General features: G+C 35.9%; 1 protein-coding gene across 1 annotated transcript; it reads left to right on the forward strand.

Moving 5' to 3' along the window:
• The first annotated feature begins 1,348 nt into the window (after positions 1–1,348).
• On the forward strand, positions 1,349–7,404 carry LOC143531316 (peroxisomal membrane protein PMP22-like). The gene is made up of 7 exons (XM_077026637.1): positions 1,349–1,432; positions 1,626–1,724; positions 6,352–6,453; positions 6,547–6,622; positions 6,825–6,895; positions 7,027–7,112; positions 7,202–7,404. The coding sequence occupies exons 1-7, from the start codon at positions 1,364–1,366 to the stop codon at positions 7,254–7,256; spliced, it is 558 nt and encodes a 185-aa protein (XP_076882752.1). The 5' UTR covers positions 1,349–1,363; the 3' UTR covers positions 7,257–7,404.
• The last annotated feature ends 17,705 nt before the right edge of the window (positions 7,405–25,109 follow it).

The following is a 25,109-nucleotide window of genomic DNA, read 5'->3' on the forward strand; positions in this document are numbered from 1 at the left end:
GGAATGAGCAAGACGGGAACAATCCCGCCAAAATGAGCCAGTCCGTATGATTCTGAAAGATCTTCTGTACTATACCTACCAAGGTATGGGTAGGACAGACAATCTGACCAGAACAGCCCATGAGCCAATCACAGGGTGACAGCTCACCGACAACAGTACGAGGAGGAGCACCCTCTAGTACTGTTTGTCACTATTAGCCGCTGCCTACTCACCAACCCTTACTGCAGGGCATGCGCAGCCTACAGTTGGTGAAATAGTGTTACTGTGGGCCGTAACCTATTCACCAACCAGCATGGCCTGCGTATAATCCACAGTAGGTATGACGTGCATAATCTACAGTTGGAGGAATAGTGCAGCCGACATAGTTACTGTTGGCCGTAACCTATCCACCAACCAGTATGGCCTGTGCATAGTCCACTGTTGGTAGAACAGGAATACTATTCAGCCGGCTATACCTTCTAACCTACCTTCGGCTATAAATACTCCAACATCTTGGAATGGTAAGATCATCTGCTACCCAGTTATCTAGCAATCTCTTAATATACACTTATATTCAGAGCAATCTAGTCTGATTCTCACGCCGGAGGGTGGTCACAAGGAGGAACCCCCCCCCCCTTCTCAGTGACGAGCTTACGGTGTTTGTTTTGCAGGTTTCCTGAAGAACAGCCTTCTCAGTTAGACCTCATCCGTGGGAAACATTACTTAACCCCCAGATTATCTATAATCTGTCCAGATTATCTATAATCTGTCCAGGGTTCACTTAGTGTTTCTTCAATTACTATACCATACCATATCATAGAGTAAATTGCAATTTTGGCTCATTTGGTTAACCCCCACCCACCACCCCACCCCCAAACTTTGTTAGCAATTTTGACCCGTGATGCTGTAAATGCCATGTTTCCTTTTTTTCCCTTTTGCTATCTTTATCACTTACATTTTTTAGTTTTGAAAAAAATAAATTGTTAATTAGTTAACCACTTAGTTATTTCATAAAAATGTATATTCGCACAATCAACGGTCGACCCAGAGAACGATCATAAAGCTGAGTTTTATCAACTAATTAATTATTAATTGGTTTATACGAATAGTCCTCTAGGTTACTAACCAACTCCACATTAATTTTATTCAACTTTAGGACAATATTAATAAAATGTTTTGCTAACGAATAGTCTCCGGCAGCCAGCCGTTGTAACGCCGGTTAGGTAGAGCCAGGGACAAAATAGGAAAACTGATATCCAAATTCATAATGGAATCCATAATATTTAATTATAGATTAGTTAACAACTTCACGCTTTATAACTACAGTTTACACGTTATTCAGATTTAGAATCCCAGAACACATCCAAAGAAAGATTTAATAATAATGTCAATAGCAAAGAAAGGGCTTCAACATTACATGTTACAGCTTCAACAACGTACTTTAAGAACAAAGGTACTTCATTTTATCAATTAATTGGGTTTCCTTTATTTTTATGGTTTATAAACTGGGTTTTTTTAAATAATAATAATTATGTGCTTTTTTAGTTGAATCAAGAACTGGGTTTTGGGATTCTTGATTAATAATAAATTGAGTGTTCCTTTTTTTTTTTTGCTGGAATTATGTGCTGACATTTTGCATGTTTTAGGCTTTGATGGCCGGAGTTTTATCGGCGATAAGTGACATAGCATCTCAAAAGCTTTCCGGCATCCAGAAATTGCAAATCCGGCGACTTATTCTAAAAGTGGTATGATCTGATCGTGTCTTATGTTGGGATTTAGGGGGTGTTTGGGATTGCTTCTTAAAAGTGCTTATGGCTTTTTGGAGAGGCAAAATATCCAAAATGCCCCTCCAAAAGCACCTAAAAGCTCCAAATTGAGCTTTTAGGTGCTTTTGGAGGGGCATTTTGGATATTTTGCCTTTCCAAAAAGCCATAAGCACTTTTAAGAAGCAATCTCAAACATGCTCTTAATTGAATCTTTTGTGGCAAGGCCGCCTCCGAGAAGGCGAACTTTTTTTTTTTAGCCAAATGCGAAAAAAATATTGTGCCTTAAGTGAAAGAACATTTTATTGGGTTTAAACAATTTAATCTTAAATTGGCTTACCTGGTTATGATTTGAGTTGTTTAAAAAACTTTTGTATAAAAATAAACTTAAAAATGTCTCAAATAAGACTAGAACCCACAACCTCTTGGTTAGATGCCGTACCTCTTTACCACTAGACCAAGCTAGTGGTTATGTGATTGTGTTGAAACATTGATTATACATATTCTTTTTCATAAATATATATAATTTTTTTTTTAAATAAATTTGGGCCTAGCGGGGTGTCGGGCCTATGGCCGTCGACTGCCATGCTTCCCTCATGGCCGGCTCTGTTTTGTGGTTTGGATGATTTGAATTTGATCTTGTGTTTGACTTTTTGATAAATTTGAAGTCAACCCGTTGACTTTATTTACATAAGTAGTTGGATTGTTATTTGTCAATAAAGTATTTGGTTTAATCATACGAGCCATATAATGGGACAGAAAATGGTCATATGAGTCGTATGATTTTGTCACTGGTCACATCATGTGGGTCATATGATTTGTGTAACTTCTTAAAAATTTCGGCCTATTTTTGACAACATGTAAAGGTAAAAGATCAAAAATATTCTCAAAATAATTTAATTGAATATGAAATAAAAAAAATGGAAGAATTTCACACTGAGGAAATAAGAAAGTTTGTCTCATGTTGGAGTAGGAACAAAATGGAGTTAACCCACATGGGTATAAAAATAAGAAAAGAACTTGCCCCACATTGGTAGAATATAAAACTTGTGAGCTCGTTATAAGGAGATTGGAGATGGGTTCACAAAATAATATTTCTTACATGACAAGACTCGCTTGGTGGTCTTAGCGAGGCTGTTTCGCACCCGAAACACACAGGCTCAGGCTATGAGCGCAACATGGCGCTTTGATGGTCCACTTCGCACGCTTGCATTGCTGCTTGAGAGCCACCTTAATATTTTTGGTGAAAGTAGAATGTCCAAAAATAAAAATTTAAGATTTAGGATCCATTACGCGAAGGGCAAGAAACAAGCCCATCGCGATACACAATGGAGCTTCACAAAAACTCAAATTTTGGCAGTGTCGCGCTACGCGATGGACCAACACGGAAGTCCGCCGCGATACGCGACGTAGCCTCCACGACGAGATAACACGTGGCAGACCACGTGTCATCACCTGAGCGCGCTGAGTCGTCGTGCTCTTAGTTACATAGATCGCCGTTTGCTCCGTTATGGGAACGCAATTCACCAGTTCATTTCGATACGAACCGGTGTGATCCAGTACATGAACCATAGAATTCAATTCGATGTTGCTAGTATAAAATAAAATCTAATTAAATTTACCATAAAATAAAATAAAATAAAAATTACCAAATAAAGTACCAAATAAAATTTACCATTCATAAAATTGAAATCATCAAATTTCAAAATTAAAATCCTAATCCATAACAAAATAATTTGGAAACCATTAATTAATGGAAACATGAATGGAGGAGTTTCGCAAACTGCCGCCCAAAATTATATGATCTATTAGGTAGCGTTTGGTATGCAGTAATCATAGAGGGAATAGAATGATTCATTGTTTGGGAATGAAAAATATGGTGCTTGGTTGCTTAATGGAATGGAATCATCCACTACACATGAAATCTCATTCCATCAAAACCATTCCTTCCCACCCCCCTTCTTTTTTTTTTCATTCCATCCTCATTCACCATACTTTCTTAACAACATCACCACTTAACAACATCAACCACCACCACTACCATAGCCACCACCACCTGCCGCCACCTTCGCCGTATCCACCACCGTCGTCGCCACCACCACCACCTTACCACTAGCGCTACCACTGCCACCACACCGCCGCCGCCACCATTGTCACCGTAACCACCACTACCATTTCCACCGTAACCACCGCAACCATTGTCACTGTCGCCACCTGACTATCACTGCCACCACCACCTGACCTCAACCACCGTCGCCACTACCCTACCATCGCCATCACTACCAATGCTACCATCGCTTGACCACCGCCACCACCACCTGACCTCAACCACCGTCTCCACCACCCTACCATCGCCATCACTACCAATGCTACCATCGCTTGACCACCGCCACCACCACCTGACCTCAACCACCGTCTCCACCACCCTACCATCGCCATCACTACCAATGCTACCATCGCTTGACCACCGCCACCCCTACCACCACCACCACCATAACCACCGCCCTTGACGCCTGACCGCCACTACCACCACCGTCGCCACCACCATTTTTTTTTTTGTAAAATAACTTACTCTGAGAAAAAAGTGTTTTTATTATTTATATTTCATTTCTATAATTTTTTTTTGGATACCAAATAACATTAACTAATGATTCATTTCATTCTCATAGGTTAACCAAACAAGACAAATGAATGGTAATGATCCATTTCGTTCCATTCCTTCTCTCATTCCATTCCCCATTCATTGCATTACCTCCAACCAAACATACCCTAAGGTGTTTGGTAAACCATAAAGCCTTATGGGTTTTAACTTATGGGAAAGACAAAATAAAGGGGTTTCAAAGTTAGGAATCTCTAACTTATTAACTTAATGAGTTTGATTTATCTATTACACCATTCTAACCCTCAAACCCCCATTACAATTTTTTTTTAAAAAGAGTGTCATTTTTAGTCATTTTGTTTTTTTCTAACACATAAGCTAATCTAAACATTTTTTTTAAAACTTCTTTTTGAAAATTCATAAGTTAATAAGGTCTTTTAACAAGAAGTCCTTTTTCACTTAAATAAGGAATCCCAAACACGCCCTAAATTGATGGGGATCGATTAAACTAATGAGCATACATATTATCGGAAATAGGAGAAATGGATAACGACGAACCAGGTCAACTGAAATTGATTTCTCCAGCGATTTAGAATGAATAATTAGGTAAATTGAAATCGATTTCTCCATCGTTTTGGAACGAAGAACCAACCAATTGAACTCGCGATTTAACAGCGTTTTGGAATGCTTGCGATTTTGTTTCGGTACAAAACGATCCAATATGAAAATCATGGCCTGCCTAGCGAATTTATGTGACTATGAATTCGCGCTACGCGATGACCACCTTAAAGGGCCATCGCGAAACGCGATGGGTTGAGAAATCAACCTATAAATATTGGTGCATGGAAAGTTCACTAATTCACACAAAACACACTTTCTCACACACATATATCCTCGTTTGCGTGTCAAGTCTCGTAATGCGTGCTACGCCCCGAGATTCTGAAGGTTTAAGCCCTAGTTCATGACATTGAGTAGAAGTGCTACTCGTTCAAGCTTAAGCGTGTAAACTTAAAATACCCGTGTAAGGTTAAGCATCATTCAGTTCACACAGGTTTTTAAACGAGATCACCACATCATGTAGAAGAGAAAATCACAGGTGAATACGTCAAATCTTTACAATCAGTCAATAAGATAAACGGGTTGTTTAACTTAAAAAGTTAGTCAAATGTTTATATGGGATTATGTGATCCCTATCATACAAGATAGAAAATAAAAGCAACTGGATCCAAACATAACTAAACAAGTAGTCATAACTAGTTCTCCAATGGGTATGAATTCCCAAAGAACCTTTTGAATTGTGTGTGTATGGCAAGTGGTACAAATCCGGGGATGAAGAGATATTCTCGCTGAGTTTTTTCAAGAAAACTATCTTGTCATCTAAAGATTTGTAATGTTTTTAAAGTTAACGATTCACCAGCATATCGCTGACGTATTTCCCCCACATTCCAGTTAAACAAATTTAGCACAAGTAGCAAGGAATTAGAATCACTCATGGAGTTTGATGCTCACTATATATGAAGATGACTTAGTTTTTAATTATTAACATATTGTAAGAAATTGTAAATCAAACAATCGGATATTCACTATCCGAGAAGCTTTAAAAATAAATAAATATTTTATTATAAACAAAGTCCTTCGCTAAAACAACCTTCAACTCTGATGTATTTACAAAACATGTACCAATTATTGGCCACACTTATAATCCCTAAGTCGGGGTGTGACAATTTGCCCATCATACGAGCCATATGGACATTTTTTTGCCTATTATTCCACCCGTATGGATCATACAGTTTATATGAAACGCTAGTGGTGTTTAACAAACTTCGTGTGTCCTTTATATTGATATAACAAGCCCGGGAGCCATTGGATACTATGTCAGTAGTGGGTTTGTATAACTCTAATGTAATGCATTTGACTCGTGCTCATCTTTGGTTGTTTAAATATGTAGTCAATTTGGACATTCTTGTGCTAAAATCACTTCAAAGTTGGAACTGATTCATTTCTATGCAGGTTTTCGGGTGCGCGTATCTTGGACCGTTTGGGCATTTCTACCAATTATTATTGGAGAAACTGTTCAAGGGCAAAAAGGACTCGTCAACGGTTGCCAAAAAGGTATTCCTTTAACCTCTAAAGTTTGAATACTCGTATAAATGGTAGTTATGTGATGGCTACATGGCAGTTTCATCTACAAGACTACAATTTCAGGTGGTGGTTGAACAATTAACATCAGGTCCATGGAACAACTTGATGTTTATGCTCTATTATGGGCTTGTTATCGAGGGTATGTTCTTCATACTGACATTATTACTTTTGAATAATTCCGTATTAAAAATATTGTCGTAATAATATTCATGTTAAAAGCTCTAATGCATCCCCTCAAAGTTAAATGTGATAATAATATTCATGTTAAAAATTTGAGTCCGACACTTGTTCAAACATTTCATGTTATAAAATAACTTACGGTTATGTCACATTTTACGCAGGAAGACCATGGACCCATGTAAAAACTAAAATCAAGAAGGAATACCCGACAGTTCAATATGCATCATGGACGGTACAATAATTTCCTTTGTAAAGTTGTTTGTTTTATTTATATATTTTTTACATTTATGTGGGAGTCACACTTAATTTTCTTAAGTTTAGTAAGCACTAAGCACTGAATAATATTTACGAAGCAATGTGCAGTTTTCGCCGGTAATCGGGTGGATAAAGCACCGCCATGTGCCACTGCAATTCCGTGTGATCTTCCAAAGCTTTGTCGCAATGTGCTGGTATGTTTTTTACCTAATGTTTAAAACTCAGAACCTCACCAATACTCAGCTAACTAGAAACTTTACTTTATTTTGATTTTAATTTGTAGGGGTATATTCTTGAGTCTAAAAGCAAGCAGGTCAATGACATTAACCAAAGGTTAAGCAAATAATAAAGGAGCTTCTTTAATAACATCATCTACTGCTCCAGCTATTATACAAAATTGGGTCTTATTGTAATTTTAAATATTGTTTACTTATATTTTCAATCTTTTTTTTTTTCACAATTACGCAAAAACAGCAAGATGTGTTGTCGGGTTTCCTTAGTGATATCTATGTATTATGTGTAGGAACCGAATTCGTGAATTGAGTAAATAAACAGAAAATTAACAAATAATTTTATTACTTATGCAATACAATACAATAATCTGAAATACAATACAGAATCAAAGAAATAAACCAAATACAATACAAAAAAATGTAAACAGTTTGGCTGAGGATCGTGTTGAACACGGGGCCCTTAAAACAATATTTCGAGTCTCCCAAGAGAACTCGTCGTTTCCCAGGGTACAACAGCAGGAGCAGTAGTACTGCCGGAGTTAATCGTAAACCTGAAAAAGGTTCGAATAAAAGAAACCAGAAATGTAGAAGAAGAAGAAGTTGAAAAAACCTTGCAACAATGCTTGTGTTGTGTGTAAGGTTTGGTGTGTGTTGCAACTTAGTTTACCTCTCTATTTATAGAGGAAAAACAAGGCACAAGTTTTTCATCCCACCAATGTGGGATACACCACTATAGTATTTTCTTTCAAATACATACAATCACACATCGATATCTCATTCATCAATGTCTATTAGTGTGCATTTGTTGTGTCATGACAACCTACTAATGCACACGTAACAAATTTTCCAACAATCCCCCACATGAATGGAAATAGATTCTTCGAAGTAAGTTTCAGCAGTTGAGTATTGTCGGATAGGTAGGTGTTACCCTTTGAACCTTCCGTTGTGAAGCATACTTAGCCTCCTAGCGGTAGTCGCGATGACTTTGAACAGACCCCCATTTGTGTAGACGACAATATGCCTTCACACAATACTCTCCCTGGTTTGGTCAACCCCTCATTCTTGTGTCCGTTATGGTCATGGATGACGGTCCTGGTTCTGCGAGAGCTCTAGGAAATTGCGCCTCCCCACAATTCCATTCGAAGCGACCACACTTCTCTCTAACATAGGTGATTCCCATGAATCATTAAAAGCATCATGGTTATTTCACTTAACCTTAATATGCTTAACCTCTCCCAAATGTCACTGGTTTTAGGGTACTCCCCTAGGAGAAAGGACTAGAAAGTTCAAGATTCCCTTTGGTTTTGGGGTACTCCCCCACAGTGACTGCCTCTGGTCATATGATTAAGTTTGCCTATTGAACTTAGCTCTTGGGATCTCCAGTCTGCTAAGTTAGGTTTCTCTCATACTTCCTTTATCGCGGGCTTTAGTCCCATTCCTCTCGACAACTTATAAAATTTATCCGTGCTTAAGCCTTTTGTTAACGGGCCTGCAATGTTATCTTCTGACCTCACATGGTCAATCGTGATAACACCCGTTGACAGTAGTTGTCGTATCGTGTTATGTCTACGTCTCATATACCTTGATTTGCCATTATACATTGAATGTTGAGATCTACCAATTGCAGACTCACTGTCACAGTGTATGCAAATTGCCGAAAACGGCTTTGGCCATTGTGGAATGTCTTCCACGAATTGACGTAACCATTTTGCCTCTTCCCCAGATTTGTCTAAGGCAATGAATTCAGACTCCATTGTGGATCTATCAATTAAAGTTTGTTTGGATGATTTCCAAGATATTGCTTCCCCACCAAGTAGGAACACATACCCACTTGTTGATTTGGAATCTTTCATATCCGAAATCCAGTTCGCATCAGTATACCCTTCTATCACAGCTGGATGGTTGGTATAATGCAAACCATAGTCTCTTGTATATCTTATGTACCTAAGCATCCTTATAATAGCTTTCCAATGTTGAACACTTGGATTACTAGTATATCTACTTAGCCTACTCACCGCGTATGCTAAATCGGGTCTCGTACATGTCATGAGATACATTAGACTTCCAATGATTCTTGAATACTCTAATTGAGCAACCGGCTCAGCTCTATTTTTACATAGATGTAGAGTAGTGTCAATAGGGGAACGAGCCACTCGCTTGTCTTCCTTGTTGAATTTTTCAAGAATCTTGTCGACATAGTGTGCTTGACTCAAAGTAAGACCTTCTTTGGTTTTAATGATTTTTATTCCAAGAATAGTATCAACTAAACCCATGTCTTTCATGTCAAATCGTGCCTTTAACATGTCTTTTGTAGATTGAACCATTTTATCATTACTCCCAATGATAAGCATGTCATCCACATAAAGGCATAAAATAACATAACCTCCATTTGTGTTTTTAACATAAACACATTTATCACACTCATTAATTTTGAAACCATTGCTAATCATGACTTGGTCAAACTTTTGGTGCCATTGTTTTGGAGCTTGCTTCAAGCCATACAAAGACTTGATGAGTTTTCATACTTTGCCCTTTTGACCAGGGGCGGAGAAACCCTCAGGTTGCTCCATGTATATCTCTTCTTCCAAATCGCCATTTAGAAAAGCCGTTTTTACATCCATTTGGTGCACTTCCAAACTTCGTAAAGACGCGATTGCAAGCACCAACCTTATAGAGGTTATACGTGTTACAGGTGAGTAAGTATCAAAATAGTCTAGACCTTCCTTTTGTCTAAAACCTTTGATCACTAGCCTCGCCTTGTATTTATCAATACTTCCATCGGCTCTCATCTTCTTTTTGAATATGCAACGATATCCAAGTGGTTTGCAACCAACTGGAAGATCTACCAATTCCCAAGTATGATTTTGTAAGATCGAATCAATTTCATTCTTGATTGCTTCTTTCCATTGAGGTCCTTCAGGTGAGGTCAGGTTCACCTTCAACCATAAAGCTTACGAAGTCAGGACCAAAGGATTTTGCAACCTTTTTTATTTTGCTTCGTCTTAAATCACCATCCTCAGTCTTGGGCCGTTCATGTGTTCCTTCATGAACCAAGTCGTCATTTTGTGTTGACGAGCTTGCACCTACATCATTCGCTCGTGATGATGAGGCCTCATGTGTGTGTCCTAACTTAGGAAACACGTGCTCAAAATACGAGACAGTATTAGGGCTCGCCTCCATGAAAGTGTTTACGTGTACATTTGGATTTTTGGATTCATGTACCAAAAACCGATGTGCACTACTATTGTGAGCATATCCAATGAAAATGCAATCAACAGTTTTAGGACCAATCCTAAGAGCTTTAGGAGGTGGTACGGTGACTTTAGTTAGGCACCCCCACACTTTCATGTGTTTGTACGAAGGTTCTCTTCCCTTCCATAACGTATAAGGAGTCTCGTCCCTATTCTTGAGAGGTATCTTATTTAAAAGATAATTTGCCGTTAAAATGGCATCCCCCCACATGTCATGGCTCACCCCAGAACTAACCAACATGGCATTCATCATCTCTTTCAATGTACGGTTCTTTCGTTCCGCCATGCCATTTAATTGTGGAGAATAAGGAGGGGTTAATTCATGTATTATGCCACTTTGTGCGCATAAATCCGCAAATGGTGAAACATATTCACCTCCTCGATCGCTTCTCACACGTTTAATTTTCTTGTTAAGTTGTAACTCAACTTCATTTTAAACAAGATAAATTTTTCTATTGCTTCATATTTACTTTTAAGTAAATATACATAGCAATATTTTGAGCAATCATCAATAAACGTGATGAAATATTTGTTTCCCCTTCTTGTTGGGCACATTTTTAAATTGCACACATCGGTGTGAATTAAATCAAGTGTTTCGATTATTCTTTCAACCGATTTGAAGGATGATCTTGTAAGTTTGGATTCAACACATGATTCGCATTTCGAGTTTGTATCAATGTGGAATGTTGGTATGCTTTTTAATTTAATTAAACGACGAAGTGAATTGAAATTTACATGTCCTAATCTACCATGCCAAACATTTGAATTTAAAGACTCAATAATATAAGCAGAAGTAAATGCCTTATTCATTTCATTTCCAATCACGGTTACATCAAGTTTAAACATACCATTGAGGGCATAGCCCTTACCAACATACATTCCACGCTTAGTCAAGACAAACTTGTCCGAATCAAACACTAAACGAAAACCAAACTTATTAAGCAACCAACCCGAAACCAAATTCTTACGAATTTCGGGCACATACAAAGTGTTGCTCAAAGTAAGCTCTTTTCCCGAAGTCATCTTCAAGATCACATTCCCTTCACCCTTGATGTCGGCCGTTGCTTGATTCCCCATAAACAACTTAGCATCACTAGCAGCCTCCTTAAAGGTGCTAAAGAGGGTCTTGTCACCACACTCATGACGGGTCGCACCCGTATCAATGAACCATCCTTGCGGTTTGTCCCCCACAAGATTGATTTCTTCAATAATTGCCGAGAGTTCGGTGATCATTGCCACCAACGGTTCACCATTTTCATCCACCATATGCGCACGCTCACACTTAGGCTTCTTGCATTGGTTCGCACGATGGCCATTCTCATTACAATTGTAACAAACACCTTGGAAGTTTGAAGATTGAGGTTTCTTTTTCACAACCTCCTTCTTCGGTCCAATGTTCACCTTTCCCTTTCCCTTATTCATTTTACCCTTACCCTTATGCCCCCCTTAGAAGATTGTCCAAGTTCAACCATATTGGCCTTAGCCATTGGCTTCACACGAGCTGATTTTTGAGCCGTTTTATTGTCTTCCTCAATTCGAAGACGAATAATTAATTCATCAATAGTCATCTCCTTTCGTTTGTGCTTAAGAAAATTCTTAAACTCAACCCAACTAGGAGGCAACTTTTCAATTATGGCTGCAACTTGGAACGTTTCACTAAGTGTCATACCCTCGGCATGAATTTCATGAAGTATAACTTGTAGTTCTTGGACTTGGGTGATCACAGTCTTGGAGTCAACCATTTTAAAGTCCAAAAAACGGGCCACAACAAATTTCTTTGTTCCCGCATCTTCGGTTTTATACTTCTTGTCTAAAGACTCCCATAGTTCTTTGGCAGTCTTTATCCCACAATAGACATTATACAATGGATCCGCCAAACCATTGAGCACGTAATTGCGACATAGAAATTCAGAATGTTTCCAAGCGTCCAAAGCACTCACACTTTGGGCATCATCTTGGGCAGTGGGTATGGGGGCTGTTTTCTCCAAGAACTGTGCTAAGTTCAAGGTTGTCAAGTAGAAAAACATTTATGCTGCCATCTCTTAAAGTGGACACCCGTGAACTTTTCGGGTTTTTCAGCATGGTTAGCCATTGTGGTCGCTCCCACATTGGCTGGGGTGGTCAAATGGACAACAGGGGTAGCATTAGAAATGTTTGGGGTTGGTCCTGTCATTCTTGCACACAGAAAACAGACCAAGTTAGTAACTTAGAAAAAAAAATTCAAAATTCTGAAATTTGCCAGATAAATTTATCCCGTGCAAGATAGCTTTATCTCGTGCGAGATAACAAAACCAGCCCAAAAAAGGAGCCTTTTCTGATTTCAGAATGCTAAACCAAGAACGAATCTGTCTAAGTCCAACTTTGAAGATCCAATTCTTGATTCTGAGACCAAAACAGAAAAGAAAAACTGTTTTTAAAACATATATACTATTTTGAAACAAAATTGGTTTGGATTAAAATAGAATAGCATCTGAAAAATTTAAACAAAGTTTTCATGATAAGCTATCTCATGCTAGATAGCCAAAAACAGCCCAAAAGAGGAGCCTTTTCTGATTTCAGAATGTTAAACCAAGAACGAATCTGTCTAAGTCCAACTTGAAGATCCAATTCTTGATTCTGAGACCAAAACATAAAAGAAAAAACTGTTTTTAAAACATATACTATTTTGAAACAAAACTGGTTTGGATCAAAATAGAATAGTTTCTGAGAATTTAAACAAAGTTTTCACGATAAGCTATCTCGTGCTAGATAGCCAAAAACAGCCCAAAAATGAGCCTTTTCTGATTTCAGAATGTTAAACCAAGAACGAATCTGTCTAAGTCCAACTTGAAGATCCAATTCTTGATTCTGAGACCAAAACATAAAAGAAAAAACTGTTTTTAAAACATATACTATTTTGAAACAAAACTGGTTTGGATCAAAACAGAATAGTTTCTGAGAATTTAAACAAAGTTTTCACGAAACGGTTTTAAAAATATTGTTTTAAGATTGTAGGAACCGAATTCGTGAATTGAGTAAATAAACAGAAAATTAACAAATAATTTTATTACTTATACAATACAATACAAGAATCTGAAATACAATACATAATCAAAGAAATAAACCAATACAATACAAAAAAAAATGTAAACGGTTTGGCTGAGGATCGTGTTGAACACGGGGCCCTTAAAACAATATTTCGAGTCTCCCAAGAGAACTCGTTGTTTCCCAGGGTACAACAGCAGGAGCAGTAGTACTGCCGGAGTTAACCGTAAACCTGAAAAATGTTCGAATAAAAGAAACCAGAAATGTAGAAGAAGAAGTTGGAAAAACCTTGCAACAATGCTTGTGTTGTGTGTAAGGTTTGGTGTGTGTTGCAACTTAGTTTACCTCTCTATTTATAGAGGAAAAACAAGGCACAAGTTTTTCATCCCACCAATGTGGGATACACCACTATAGTATTTTCTTTCAAATACACACAATCACACATCGATATCTCATTCATCAATGTCTATTAGTGTGCATTGGTTGTGTCATAACAACCTACTAATGCACACGTAATAAATTTTCCAACATTATGACAGTTATTGATTAGAATCAGTGATATATTTTCTCGACAAACTTAAGTAATAGCGCACACATAACTATATTGCCTCAAGAACTGTTGCAAGCCGCTTTGATCATTCGCACATGTGATCATTAACCACTATAAAAAATATTAAAAAAATAGAGAGGGTGAATAGTGACTTTTCAAATATACAGAAATATCATTACCTTTTTCTCGGTCCTCCATACCACAACACCTTAAACTACTCCATATAATATAAAAATCTCACTCACAATATATGAGAGATAGGATGTGAATGCTGTTAGAGCTCTTGAATAGCTATGTACTTTCCATTGCTTCAACCAATCTTTCCACGTGATTCTGGGTATTCAAAAACTTCTGATTCAGCTCATCTAACTCTGAAACAACCTTGTTGATGAGATTGTAAGAACTTGATGAAGACGTAGTTTTAAAATTCTCTGTCTATGAGGTTACTTCAAAATTGTGATTTTTTATGTCTTTAAAAATATATTAAAGTTCACTTGGTAAATGAGATAATTACTGTCCACATACTAACTAATAAGTATCCATAATTAAAATTGTTATTTTTTATTTGAAAAACATGTTCTTTTAATATCGTTATGTAAGATGAGTGAGAAACACGATAGAAGAGATTTAGAATTGTGTCATGTGTCGCTTATGATTTTTATTTATTAGGTATATAAAATAATATAACATATAATCATATTATATTAATTTATCATTTTTATGCTGTTTATATTTGTATTCCCATTATTTTATTGTATATACTATCATAAATTAGTTTTAAGTTACAATTAAACTAGTTTTAGTGTTCTTTAAAACATATTGAAAAAAGTAATTTAAAATTTTCATATATTCAGTATACTATTTTTGCTTTAGTGTTCTAAACATATTAAAGAGAAAGTAAACAATAATTTCATATTTATTAGAAGACTACACGCCCTTAATATTACATTTCTTATTAAATTAATTGACATCGGCACTCGTGTGTGGATTCCGGACAACTCGGAGTGAAATGAGGTGGGCAATAATGCTGACAATCCCACACATCTCTACAAGGCCTATTGTTGGCAATAGCTTCTTCTTTAATCGAATTTCCAACGGCATCGACAATAGTTGGAGTCAGTTTAGCATCTCGTATAGCGCTAACAGAGGCAAAGCTACAAGTGCTTAGCACCAATGTGGCTAATAAGACAAGCTTAAGTGAAGTGTTCACCATATTTTTTTAATGTGATCTTAGTTGTTGTGACTTTTGAAAGGCCCTCTAGGAGATATTTATACTCGTGAGATCACATTTCAGACATTAATTAAAAAGTATATTTGTTAACTGACAATAAGATTACAAAAATACCTTAAATCATATCGTAATTAATGCAATATATTGCATTTCACTGCACTGCATTGTATCACATCATATTTATAACAATTTATTGCATTAATTAAATAAGATTATTATATCATATCAATAAAATTATTATATTTATAACAATTTATTGCATTAATTCAATAAGATTATTATATCATATCATATTACTATATTATATCATAGAGTAAATTGCAATTTTGGCTCATTTGGTTTGCAATTTTGGCTCCTTTTGGCTCATTCAATTTATGAGTTGGGCCTCCCATAAGCGTTTCAAGGCATTTTAAATAACCCAATAAATTAACGAATTATCAAAACAATTAAGTTGATCGGCCCATTAGCGTTCCATGGCATTTTAACTGATTCAACTAAATAACGGATTAACGAAACAAATGTATGGGTTGTTGGATCATCTCATGAACCACCACGGTAATTATAGTCCAACAAAATATAAAAATCAAAACGGGTTGAGAAATGAATTGTTGGAGTGTCCATGAATTTACATGGGTTTTACACCCAATTAAACATTTAAATATATATTGATATAATGCTAAATATTTATGTTTCCCTTGTATATTTTAATTAATATTTTAATAGTTTATGTTCGTTTTTACTCGAGATTTGTATACTACTAACACTTTTATGTTTCGTAGGCAATGGAAGTTGATCGTGTTCGAAAAGGGTGAAAAACGAGTTAAAAAAAGCCAAAACGGAGATCCGGAACGCGTCAGGAAGGAACCGGTCAGACCAGGCCGGTCTGACCGGCCCCCTATTTTGACACGTGCGCCACGCGACCAGGCATCCCATTCCCGTCGCACGGCGCCTAGGCAATACTGATGTTATTTTTTGGACGTTTTTTTGTTAAGTTGGGCCCTGTTTTCAGTATATAAGCGTCCCTAACTTTAACATGAACATACCCTGTTGTCACCAGATGAATTTGGAGTTTTAGAGAGCATATTTTTGAGTCTTGTGGTGATTTTGAAGGCACGAGAACATCCGGTGAAGAGCTTTACGTTCAAGATCGAAGACTACGAGTTTTATCGCCTTTAATATTTCGTTTCTCATTCATTCACCATGTTTTTAGTTTTATTTGCTTTGTTTGATTTAGATTTGTAAGGCCCCGTTACCGGTAGCCCTACTTTCTTGTTGGATTTACTCATAAACGCAGTTCTAAATATCATAGTTAATTAAAACATTTCGCGGAATATAAAAGCTTTCATAAAACATTTCATAACAAAACACCTCTTGTCTTAAAACAACATATTGTCTTTCAAAATAAACAAAACATTAAACTTAAATGTCTTGAGTCTTCCGATGCCAGCCCCTTATTCAGTGCCACGTGTCTCCTCAAGCGAGCTGCCTCATCCTACTCACCTGCGTGCATACTAAAAGTCAGCTATGATGAGTGAGTTCTAGTTAATCACATAATCATACAATACCTTCTTCCTATTCATACTTAACCTCTTAACTTTCTTACATACACACGTAAGTGCATATACTTTCATTCTTACCTTCATACTTCCTTTACATACATAATCATACGTTTTAAAGAGCCTTTCGCCCTATAACCTCACAGATATTATAAGGGTCTGGTCCCTAACATCACAGATATTATAAGGGTCTGGTCCCTAATATCACAGATATTATTAGGGTCTGGTCCCTAACATCACAGATATTATTAGGGTCTGGTCCCTAACATCACAGATATTATTAGGGTCTGGTCCCTTTGTTTCGTGTAACTGTACCGTACCTGTTCATACATACTTTCCTTGACAATACTTGCAATCTCCGAAGAGCGTTCACGTACCATCATCATAACATACATACATTATGCATACATCATATATTCATACATACATCCTATCCTTCATCATACTTATCAATCATATCTTAACTACCACCTGACGGTACATGCAATATCCGAAGATCGTTCACGCACCGTCAAACAATCATCATACATAAATCATACAAGGCATACACTTACCACTTAAGATAAGTGTATTAACTATCACATCGAGTATGCACACAGCCCCAAAAAAATAACAAGGAAGTGGTGCTAGAAACTCACCTTAATGCGGTTGCGTTCACCGTTTACGGTTATTCCCTTCTTGAGCTGTGCACGACTAACTGTATAATAATTATACGTTTCAGTAAACTATCACTACACATATCGCCTTTCTAGTTTAATCATTACCCTCAACGAACGGGGGTCCGGGGGCAGCGCCCCTGGCAGCGGGGTTCTAGGGACGGCAGCCCCTAGCGGGGTCCAAGGGGTAGAGCCCCTGGCTGGGGTTAAGCTGCCAGGTCAACTTGGAAAAATTTTATTTTCATTAACTGTCGTGACACATTTTCCATTAACATTTTGAATCGTTAATTAATTTGCTACTTAAAAGTTCAAGGGCCTAATTGTAATTAAATCATTCTTTTCTAAGTCCAGGGACTGTTATTGTCATTCAGTTAAACTTCTAATTCGTTATTGGTTCATAGCGAATTGGATTATCCTAGCGAACTGGTTCTTATAACGAATTGAACCCTTAACGAACTGGACTTCTTAACGAATCAGTCCATATAGCGAATTGGACCTTCTAATTCGTTATTTCTTTTAACGAACTAATCATAACGAATCAAGGGTAATTCGTTACTCTTTTCCCTTAACGAATCGGAGACGAATCATAGACGAACTAGAGCTAGTTCGCTGTGCTCCCTTAAGCGAATCAACTAACGAATCACCTTCAATTCGTTAAGCCCCCATAGCAAACTAGGGTTAGGTCAGGGAATGTTAGAACATTCCCTGACATTCCTTATCCTCGTACCACTATTCCGGCGCCGCCTTTGCCGGAAAGCCGCCGGAAACCGCGAACACGTCGGAAAAACGAGTTTACCGTTTTTCGTCCCGTTCGATCCAGATCTGAGCTAGGGTGACCCCTAAGCTCATCATAGGTTCGGTTTATACCCGATTCCACCCGGATCTCGTGACTTAAACGGTTTAACGGTGTCGGCTCGTCGTTTAGTGACCATAACTAACGGATTTAAGCTCATACAACAAAATACTATCATACCTTGGGTCGGGATCCGATTCTTCTTCTATATTTCGGCTAGAGAGGCTAGACAGAGAGAGAGCTTAAGTGTGTGTGTTTGAGAGGTGTAAGGGATATGTGTAAATGAATTAAATGGAGGATTAAGGGTATATATATTTTTTTGATCATGGGCTTAAGCCCATGGTCTTTCCTTCATTCCTCCATAACCCAAGTCCATAACCCATATCCATTTACCCAACACAAGTCCATCTCATATTCTATTCAACTAAACCGATAACGACCCGCTATAAAATAAACGAACTTTATTTTATTAATATAACCGAAAGTAGGATGTTATGATAAACCTTTGTTATGTTTGATTTTGATTGGGATTTTTGTTTGTTATGGATTTTATGTTTTAAGTAAACTGTTGAGTTTGAATTAATTGATACGCATGATTGCTTGGTTTTATTTACTTGGATTTATTGTTTCACATTACCCTTGGTGATTGTTTCATAGGATAGGGTTTTGTTAGGTCACTTACTGTGTGTTCTTGACTAGTTTTTGATTGATATGCATTAAGATCATAGAAACAATAAAACTAATTAAATAGATAAAAGTGAGGTGCTAGCCTAGAAAGCTGTAAGATGATAGGTTATTGATAGATCTTTGTTGGTCAGTATTGTTAGATTTAGTTCTTCGTAAGGAGTCCGTCTAGGTTTGATCGTCAACTTAGTTTATTAAGTCAATTGAGTCTTCTTAAATACCTTTGTTTTCCGCGCTGTAAGGTAGGATTTCGTCATAAAGATACTTACACATAAATTATTAAATAACCGTAAGGAAGTTTAATTCATAAAACTGGTGAGTCTTAAAACTTGTTAGAAATCCATATGTGTCTTCTAGAAGGTCAAGGGTCCTGTTCGGGTTTTCTGTCAAGGGTCTATTTTACGATCTCACTTCCATAACATAAGTTTCCCATTTGATTGATTGCCGTAATATTGGGGATTCTAGCCTAGGTAGTTTTTTTCATCATCTAAGTTACTCTAAGTGTTTTAATAGTTTATTACATTTTATTTAATTAGGGTTAAGTTTATAATATTTAATTAATTAGGTTTTAAGTAATGATTATGTTTTATTATATTTTAATCAATTAGGGTTAGGTTTAGTTAATTAATAATTAGTTTAAAAACCCCCTTTAAACATTATTATTAAATAATCGTGTCAATAAGTCGAGTCTAATTTAGCTAGTTTACGTAATTAAAAGAGTCTCGTGGGTTCGATATCCGGACTTACTTAGCTGTACTAGAATCGATCGGTTCACTTGTCGGTTAGTAGTTTTAGTTAAGTTAAGAGTATAGAATTATTACTTAGTGTCTAGATTAGCTTATTTTTAGTTAATAAATTATTTAACTACTTTTAGGACGTCATATATATATATATATATATATATATAAACATTTGGAATTTTTCCGAATTTAGCCACGAACCACCGTGAATTCGATTTTTATATCAGGAATGTAACCATTTAATTGGTTACGTTAACCACTTAAAGTTCCGATTGTATGACAATTGTTTCACTTTGGCCTATAAGATCGAAAACTATGGCCGAGTTATCCTCCAAGTAAGGTATATCGTCTTACCTTTGATTCTCGGAATCGTTTTGCCAAGGCCCAACTCACAGGTATCTCCCCCTTCCGGTTACTACAGGAACTTGTCATACTCCCATGCTTTAAGGTGCGAGAGTAAAAAAAGAATGGAATTTTTAAGGAATTTCCCAAAATAAAAACAATCTACTAATTTATTTAAAAAAAACATTTGAGAATGAGGCATAGCCACGGAGTTTATGTGTGTGTATGATAAAATACTATTTAATAAATAAATGTTTTCCTTTGCCACATGCTCTTCTCTTATGCATTCTTATTCAATCTTCCCGCCTATCTCTCATATTAATTACACATTAATTATATATATATTTTAAAGTTCTTTTATATAATTTGTTTAATGATTTCCATAATTAGGTCACTCAACTTTAAAAAGTGTTCCAATTAGGTCACTAAACTTTCATATTTTATTAAATTAAAGGTTTTAACATGTTTTTTTAACGTTTTTGTTTTTTGTTTTACATAAGAAATCTTTTTATCTTTTTTTTGATGTTGACGTTGAGTGGCGACGTGGATTTTTTTTTTATTTTTGAATTTTAATATAATTAACGTTTTTTAATTTTTTAAAAATATAACTACATATATTGCAAATTCCGACCCCCACATCTTATCCTCCATTTCTTTTTTAACAAACAAAAAAATCGGTGAGACTCGATTTGAAGATTTAGTGACCCGATTTGAGAAAAATATGCATGAGTGACCTAATTGGAACACTTTTGAAAGTTGGTTACTATTCTATGAGATATTCCCTTTCGATAATTGCTTTTACAAAACATATTTTATTTTAAAAAAATAGGTTTGTTAATAAAACATTTTTATAAACCGAAAATTTTCATTATTTAACTTGTCTTATATAAATTATATCATTTATATATATAAGAAAACATTTACAGATATCTGAAACATTTTAGCTCCTAAAACGTACTTAGCTGGTTCATTGTTAAAAACATGTGAATCTTTAACCGAATCTGACCCGCCTTCTTTTTTCCTGTACCCGTAATCTCTTTCTTTCTATCCATATATTGCCGATCAAAACCTTATTGATTCTCTTTTACTGCACATTCTTCGACAGATCAAAAGCCTTCTTCGATTGATGACTAGTTCGTATTGTTGCGACTATACCGTTTATGTTCTCATAATACTATTTAGAATAAACTACGGTTTTCATTCATGTGGTTTGTTTAAATATGAGTTTTTAGTCTAATAATTTTAAATTTGTGATTTTCATCCTTGTGGTTTCATTTCACTTACAATTAAACCTGAATTCATTAACCCCGTTAAATCTGGTAGTTAAACCTATCATCGTGCCCCTCACGAAAGGGGCAATTTTGTCTTTTTTTCTCCCCAAATAAATCTCAGTCCTAATTCGCAAGCCCCTCACCTTATTGATTCACTTTAGTTGTTACCATATTTTTAGTGTATCATCATCTATTGTATCGAAAGAAATATATGGAGATTTATGATTTATTTTTATGTTTGGAATTGTAGTTGTATTTAACTTCGTACTTATTTAATGTAATACTTAACTTTATTTATCATTCTTTTATTTATAAATTTATCACTTACTGGATTTAAGTTGTTCAACTCGCGCATGACATAGGTACCTAAACTAGTAAATAAATAAATAAGCAAGCTGTAAACACATAAAAATAGAATACACTAGGTTGTCAAGTAAGCATGTATGGGGTCCTAAACATGTTACTAGGACACCTCTAACGATCTATCAACAACATTCGGCTCTGATACCAATATGCCACACCCCAACCTACGACGGAAATGCCAGAGCGCGAACTGATTGCTCACAGCTCATAAGGTACTATCATACAATTTAAATAGGACAATATCTAATTTATTTATTTAATTCAAAATTTCATACAAGTACACAAGTTCGAAGCAAATTACAATTTAATCCCAAATCAACACAAGAAGTCTAGTATTTATTTTGTCTTAAGGCATCTTCAAATGTTTCTTCACCTTTGCTTCAAACCAAAGTATAGCCTACAATTTGCGTAAAAGTGTGTACACATATATATATATATTGTCAACAATATGTTGAATGAGAAAATCACCATCTTTCGACACTAAATACAATATAAGATAAAAACTGCAAACTAATATTGTGAGTATCAACAATTAAACGAAAGCAAGTAATTGGTGTCGTTTGGCCATTGTCTAGCGAATCGGGCTTTGGCTACTAAGACAATATGCTAGAATCAAGACATACTAGAATCAATGATGGACCACTCCAAATGCTAGAATTAAACAAATAAGTAAGTAAGCAATTAACAAATACATTTAATTCATTAACAACACAATAATCATGATTTGCTAGTATGGGTAATATGTAGTATGAAAAATAAAAAAATGTTACGCATAAAGTCCCCAAAAGTATTTGAAAATGGTAAAATAGGGGAGTGATTACTCACCTTGACGATTAAGCGAGTAAACCGTGAGAGAAAATAAACGAGCAAGGTTATCGCGACAATTATTCTGATCCAAACAGACTTGAGACTTAAACAAAAAAAAATAGAGTAAAAACTAAGAATATAGCCGTTGGAATCAATCAAAACGAACGTACAAAACTCGGGTTATGAGATTTTCAGTAAATAAGCGAGCTGGTATTTACCAGATTTGAACTGCGCGGAAGTCGGGTTTTGGTCAGTACACTCTAAATCTCAAAACAAACATAAAAGTCTTCTGGTCCAAAAGCTAGTTCTGACCATAAGTGATAGAAATCGATTAGTCAAATTTGTTGACTAATTTACCCTTAACGAGTCGGAGTCTGTAACATTCGCCATTTTCTGTTCTTGTTGTATTTGTATTTGTATTTGTATCAAAACCCGACCCAATTTGTAGAAAAAATCTTTCGATAATATAAAATAATGGGTTTTTATGTTTCATAATCATCTCTTACCTTTTGGATTTCGAAAACACCTTTTAACGGCCATAAAAAATCTTTAAAACACCTAAAACGCATCGAAAACGGCCAAAAAATTCGCGAAACGAACCAGGCCACGCCGCGCGGCCATGGGAGGCAGCCATGGTCGCGCGTGGCCTAGGCCCTGCAGCTCACATATTCCGGATTTTTTGTATTTGTTTGTATTGTTTGACTTGTTTAGACCTTTTTAAACTTATGAAAGCTTTGATATAAAACATAGAAAACAACTTTGACTACTTTCCTATATAAACAAGCCTATCCTATTCATTTCCCCTTGCTCATTTCACCTTATTTCTCTCCCAAACAAAGTTCATATCTCTAACCTTCAAGGTTCATAATAATCAAGCAACAACTTTCTTTAATTTTTGTTTTGTTGCTTACAAATTCATATCTTGTGGTACAACATATATATAATATGCACCCCTTGTTTCCTTCGGCTTTCATCTTCTCCGGGAGGTGATATGCTACAAGGCAAAGCTTCATAGAGGACTCATTGTAGTTCTTGATTATACTATTTTCCTTTAATGCTTTACTAGTCTTGTTTATATTGTAAGTAGCTTAGCTTTCTAATTCATATTTAAAGAGTTCCATCGTATTGGGTATGAAGTCACTATTCCCGGTTTTATCCCGAGATTAGAACCGAATCAGGACCGAACCAAGACCGGACTCTTGTTTACTAGTTTTTGTTTTAAATAGTTTTGTTTACTAGTGTTGTTAAATAAACATGTTTATGTAAGATTTGAATATTATAACTTCTAAAAATCATTTTTATAGTTCTATGGTATTTGGGTATGTGGCAACCATCCTGGGTATTTACATTTTCAAACCAAATATTTATATTTTTAAACCATAAACTTCATTTATTTACTTTACTTGTCATATTTTACTTTAAACCCTTCCAAGACTACCTACTAACTTAAGACCCGTTTAATCTAGGTCTTGCTCGTTAACCCGATCTCCGATTATTCACAAATCAATCTTTCAAGTTACTTAGTTAATGTGAGACATTTCATCCCCCGTTTTCACTTTTATATTTTGGGAGTAACATGCATAATTATTCAAAACAAGAATGATTTATTATACTCATTTCTCAAACCACAAACTTTAGGGTGTATGATACCAGAATACTTGCTCTATTGTGCGTTATATGTCTTATATGCTTTACATGCACGAGTGTTTATTTTTATGTTGTTGTTGAGCCTCATTAAGTATGATCATACGCTCCCCTAATTACTTAGCCTTGTGCTGGTAGAATAGGGCCTCATTATCCAAGTATGTCGGTGGTTACCGATTAGAAAGGATCCTCATTTACATATGTTTTATATGTCACGATTGATGCTTTTATTTATGGTCTCACATACGTTTGTGGATTTCGCTCATATTATATAAACTCAAACTATGAAATTGCTCACCAACATACGTGTTGACAAATATTATTTTATGCATTGTTACAGGTTTGATTATTACTTGAGTTGGAGTTTGAAGACGTCATTCTATTTTGATACCGCTAGGTTATTAGAAGAATGAACAATATTTATCTCTTATATTTTGATGTTTATTTGTATGAACAATATGTGTTACTTTGGTGATTGAATGAAATTAATGAGTTGATTAAATATTGTCACTTTAATAGTGTCTTGTGTTCTTGGGCAATCCGTTGCACCCCGACATGTATCTTCGCCTTTGGTCGGGGTGTGACAGAGTCCAATTGACCCATTAAATCCCCTCAATCCCATAAATTTATTGAGGGTTATTTCTTATTTAATAAAATTGAACGAATTTACAGAAGACAACTTACCCGAAAAGTGATTAGAAATAGAAGAAATTTACCCTCAAAGAGTTCTTGAACTTTAAAGTCCACGTAGCGAGACGAACTTGATTAATTATCAAAGAAGATGAAAGGAGAGAAGGATTTCGTGGGTTTATTGATATGCATGGCTGAGGCAAAGTGTTTTAGGATTAGAGAATGTCTTATGGTTAAATACACAGAGGTTATGTTAGTTGTTTTAGTAATTACTCGATTAAGGAAAACGAATAACATAATTAAGACAAAATTGGTCCATAAAACACATAGATTGACTCTTGTAGAAAGGGGAAATGAATGTGGACATATACCATGACTAAAAGGGTTTTCTTGGAGCTTAAAAACGAGATTTGGGT

Source organism: Bidens hawaiensis, unplaced genomic scaffold, assembly GCF_021521415.1.
Source record: "Bidens hawaiensis isolate Kalapana, Puna unplaced genomic scaffold, B.hawaiensis_p1.1 tig00009159_1, whole genome shotgun sequence".
NCBI lineage: Eukaryota > Viridiplantae > Streptophyta > Magnoliopsida > Asterales > Asteraceae > Bidens > Bidens hawaiensis.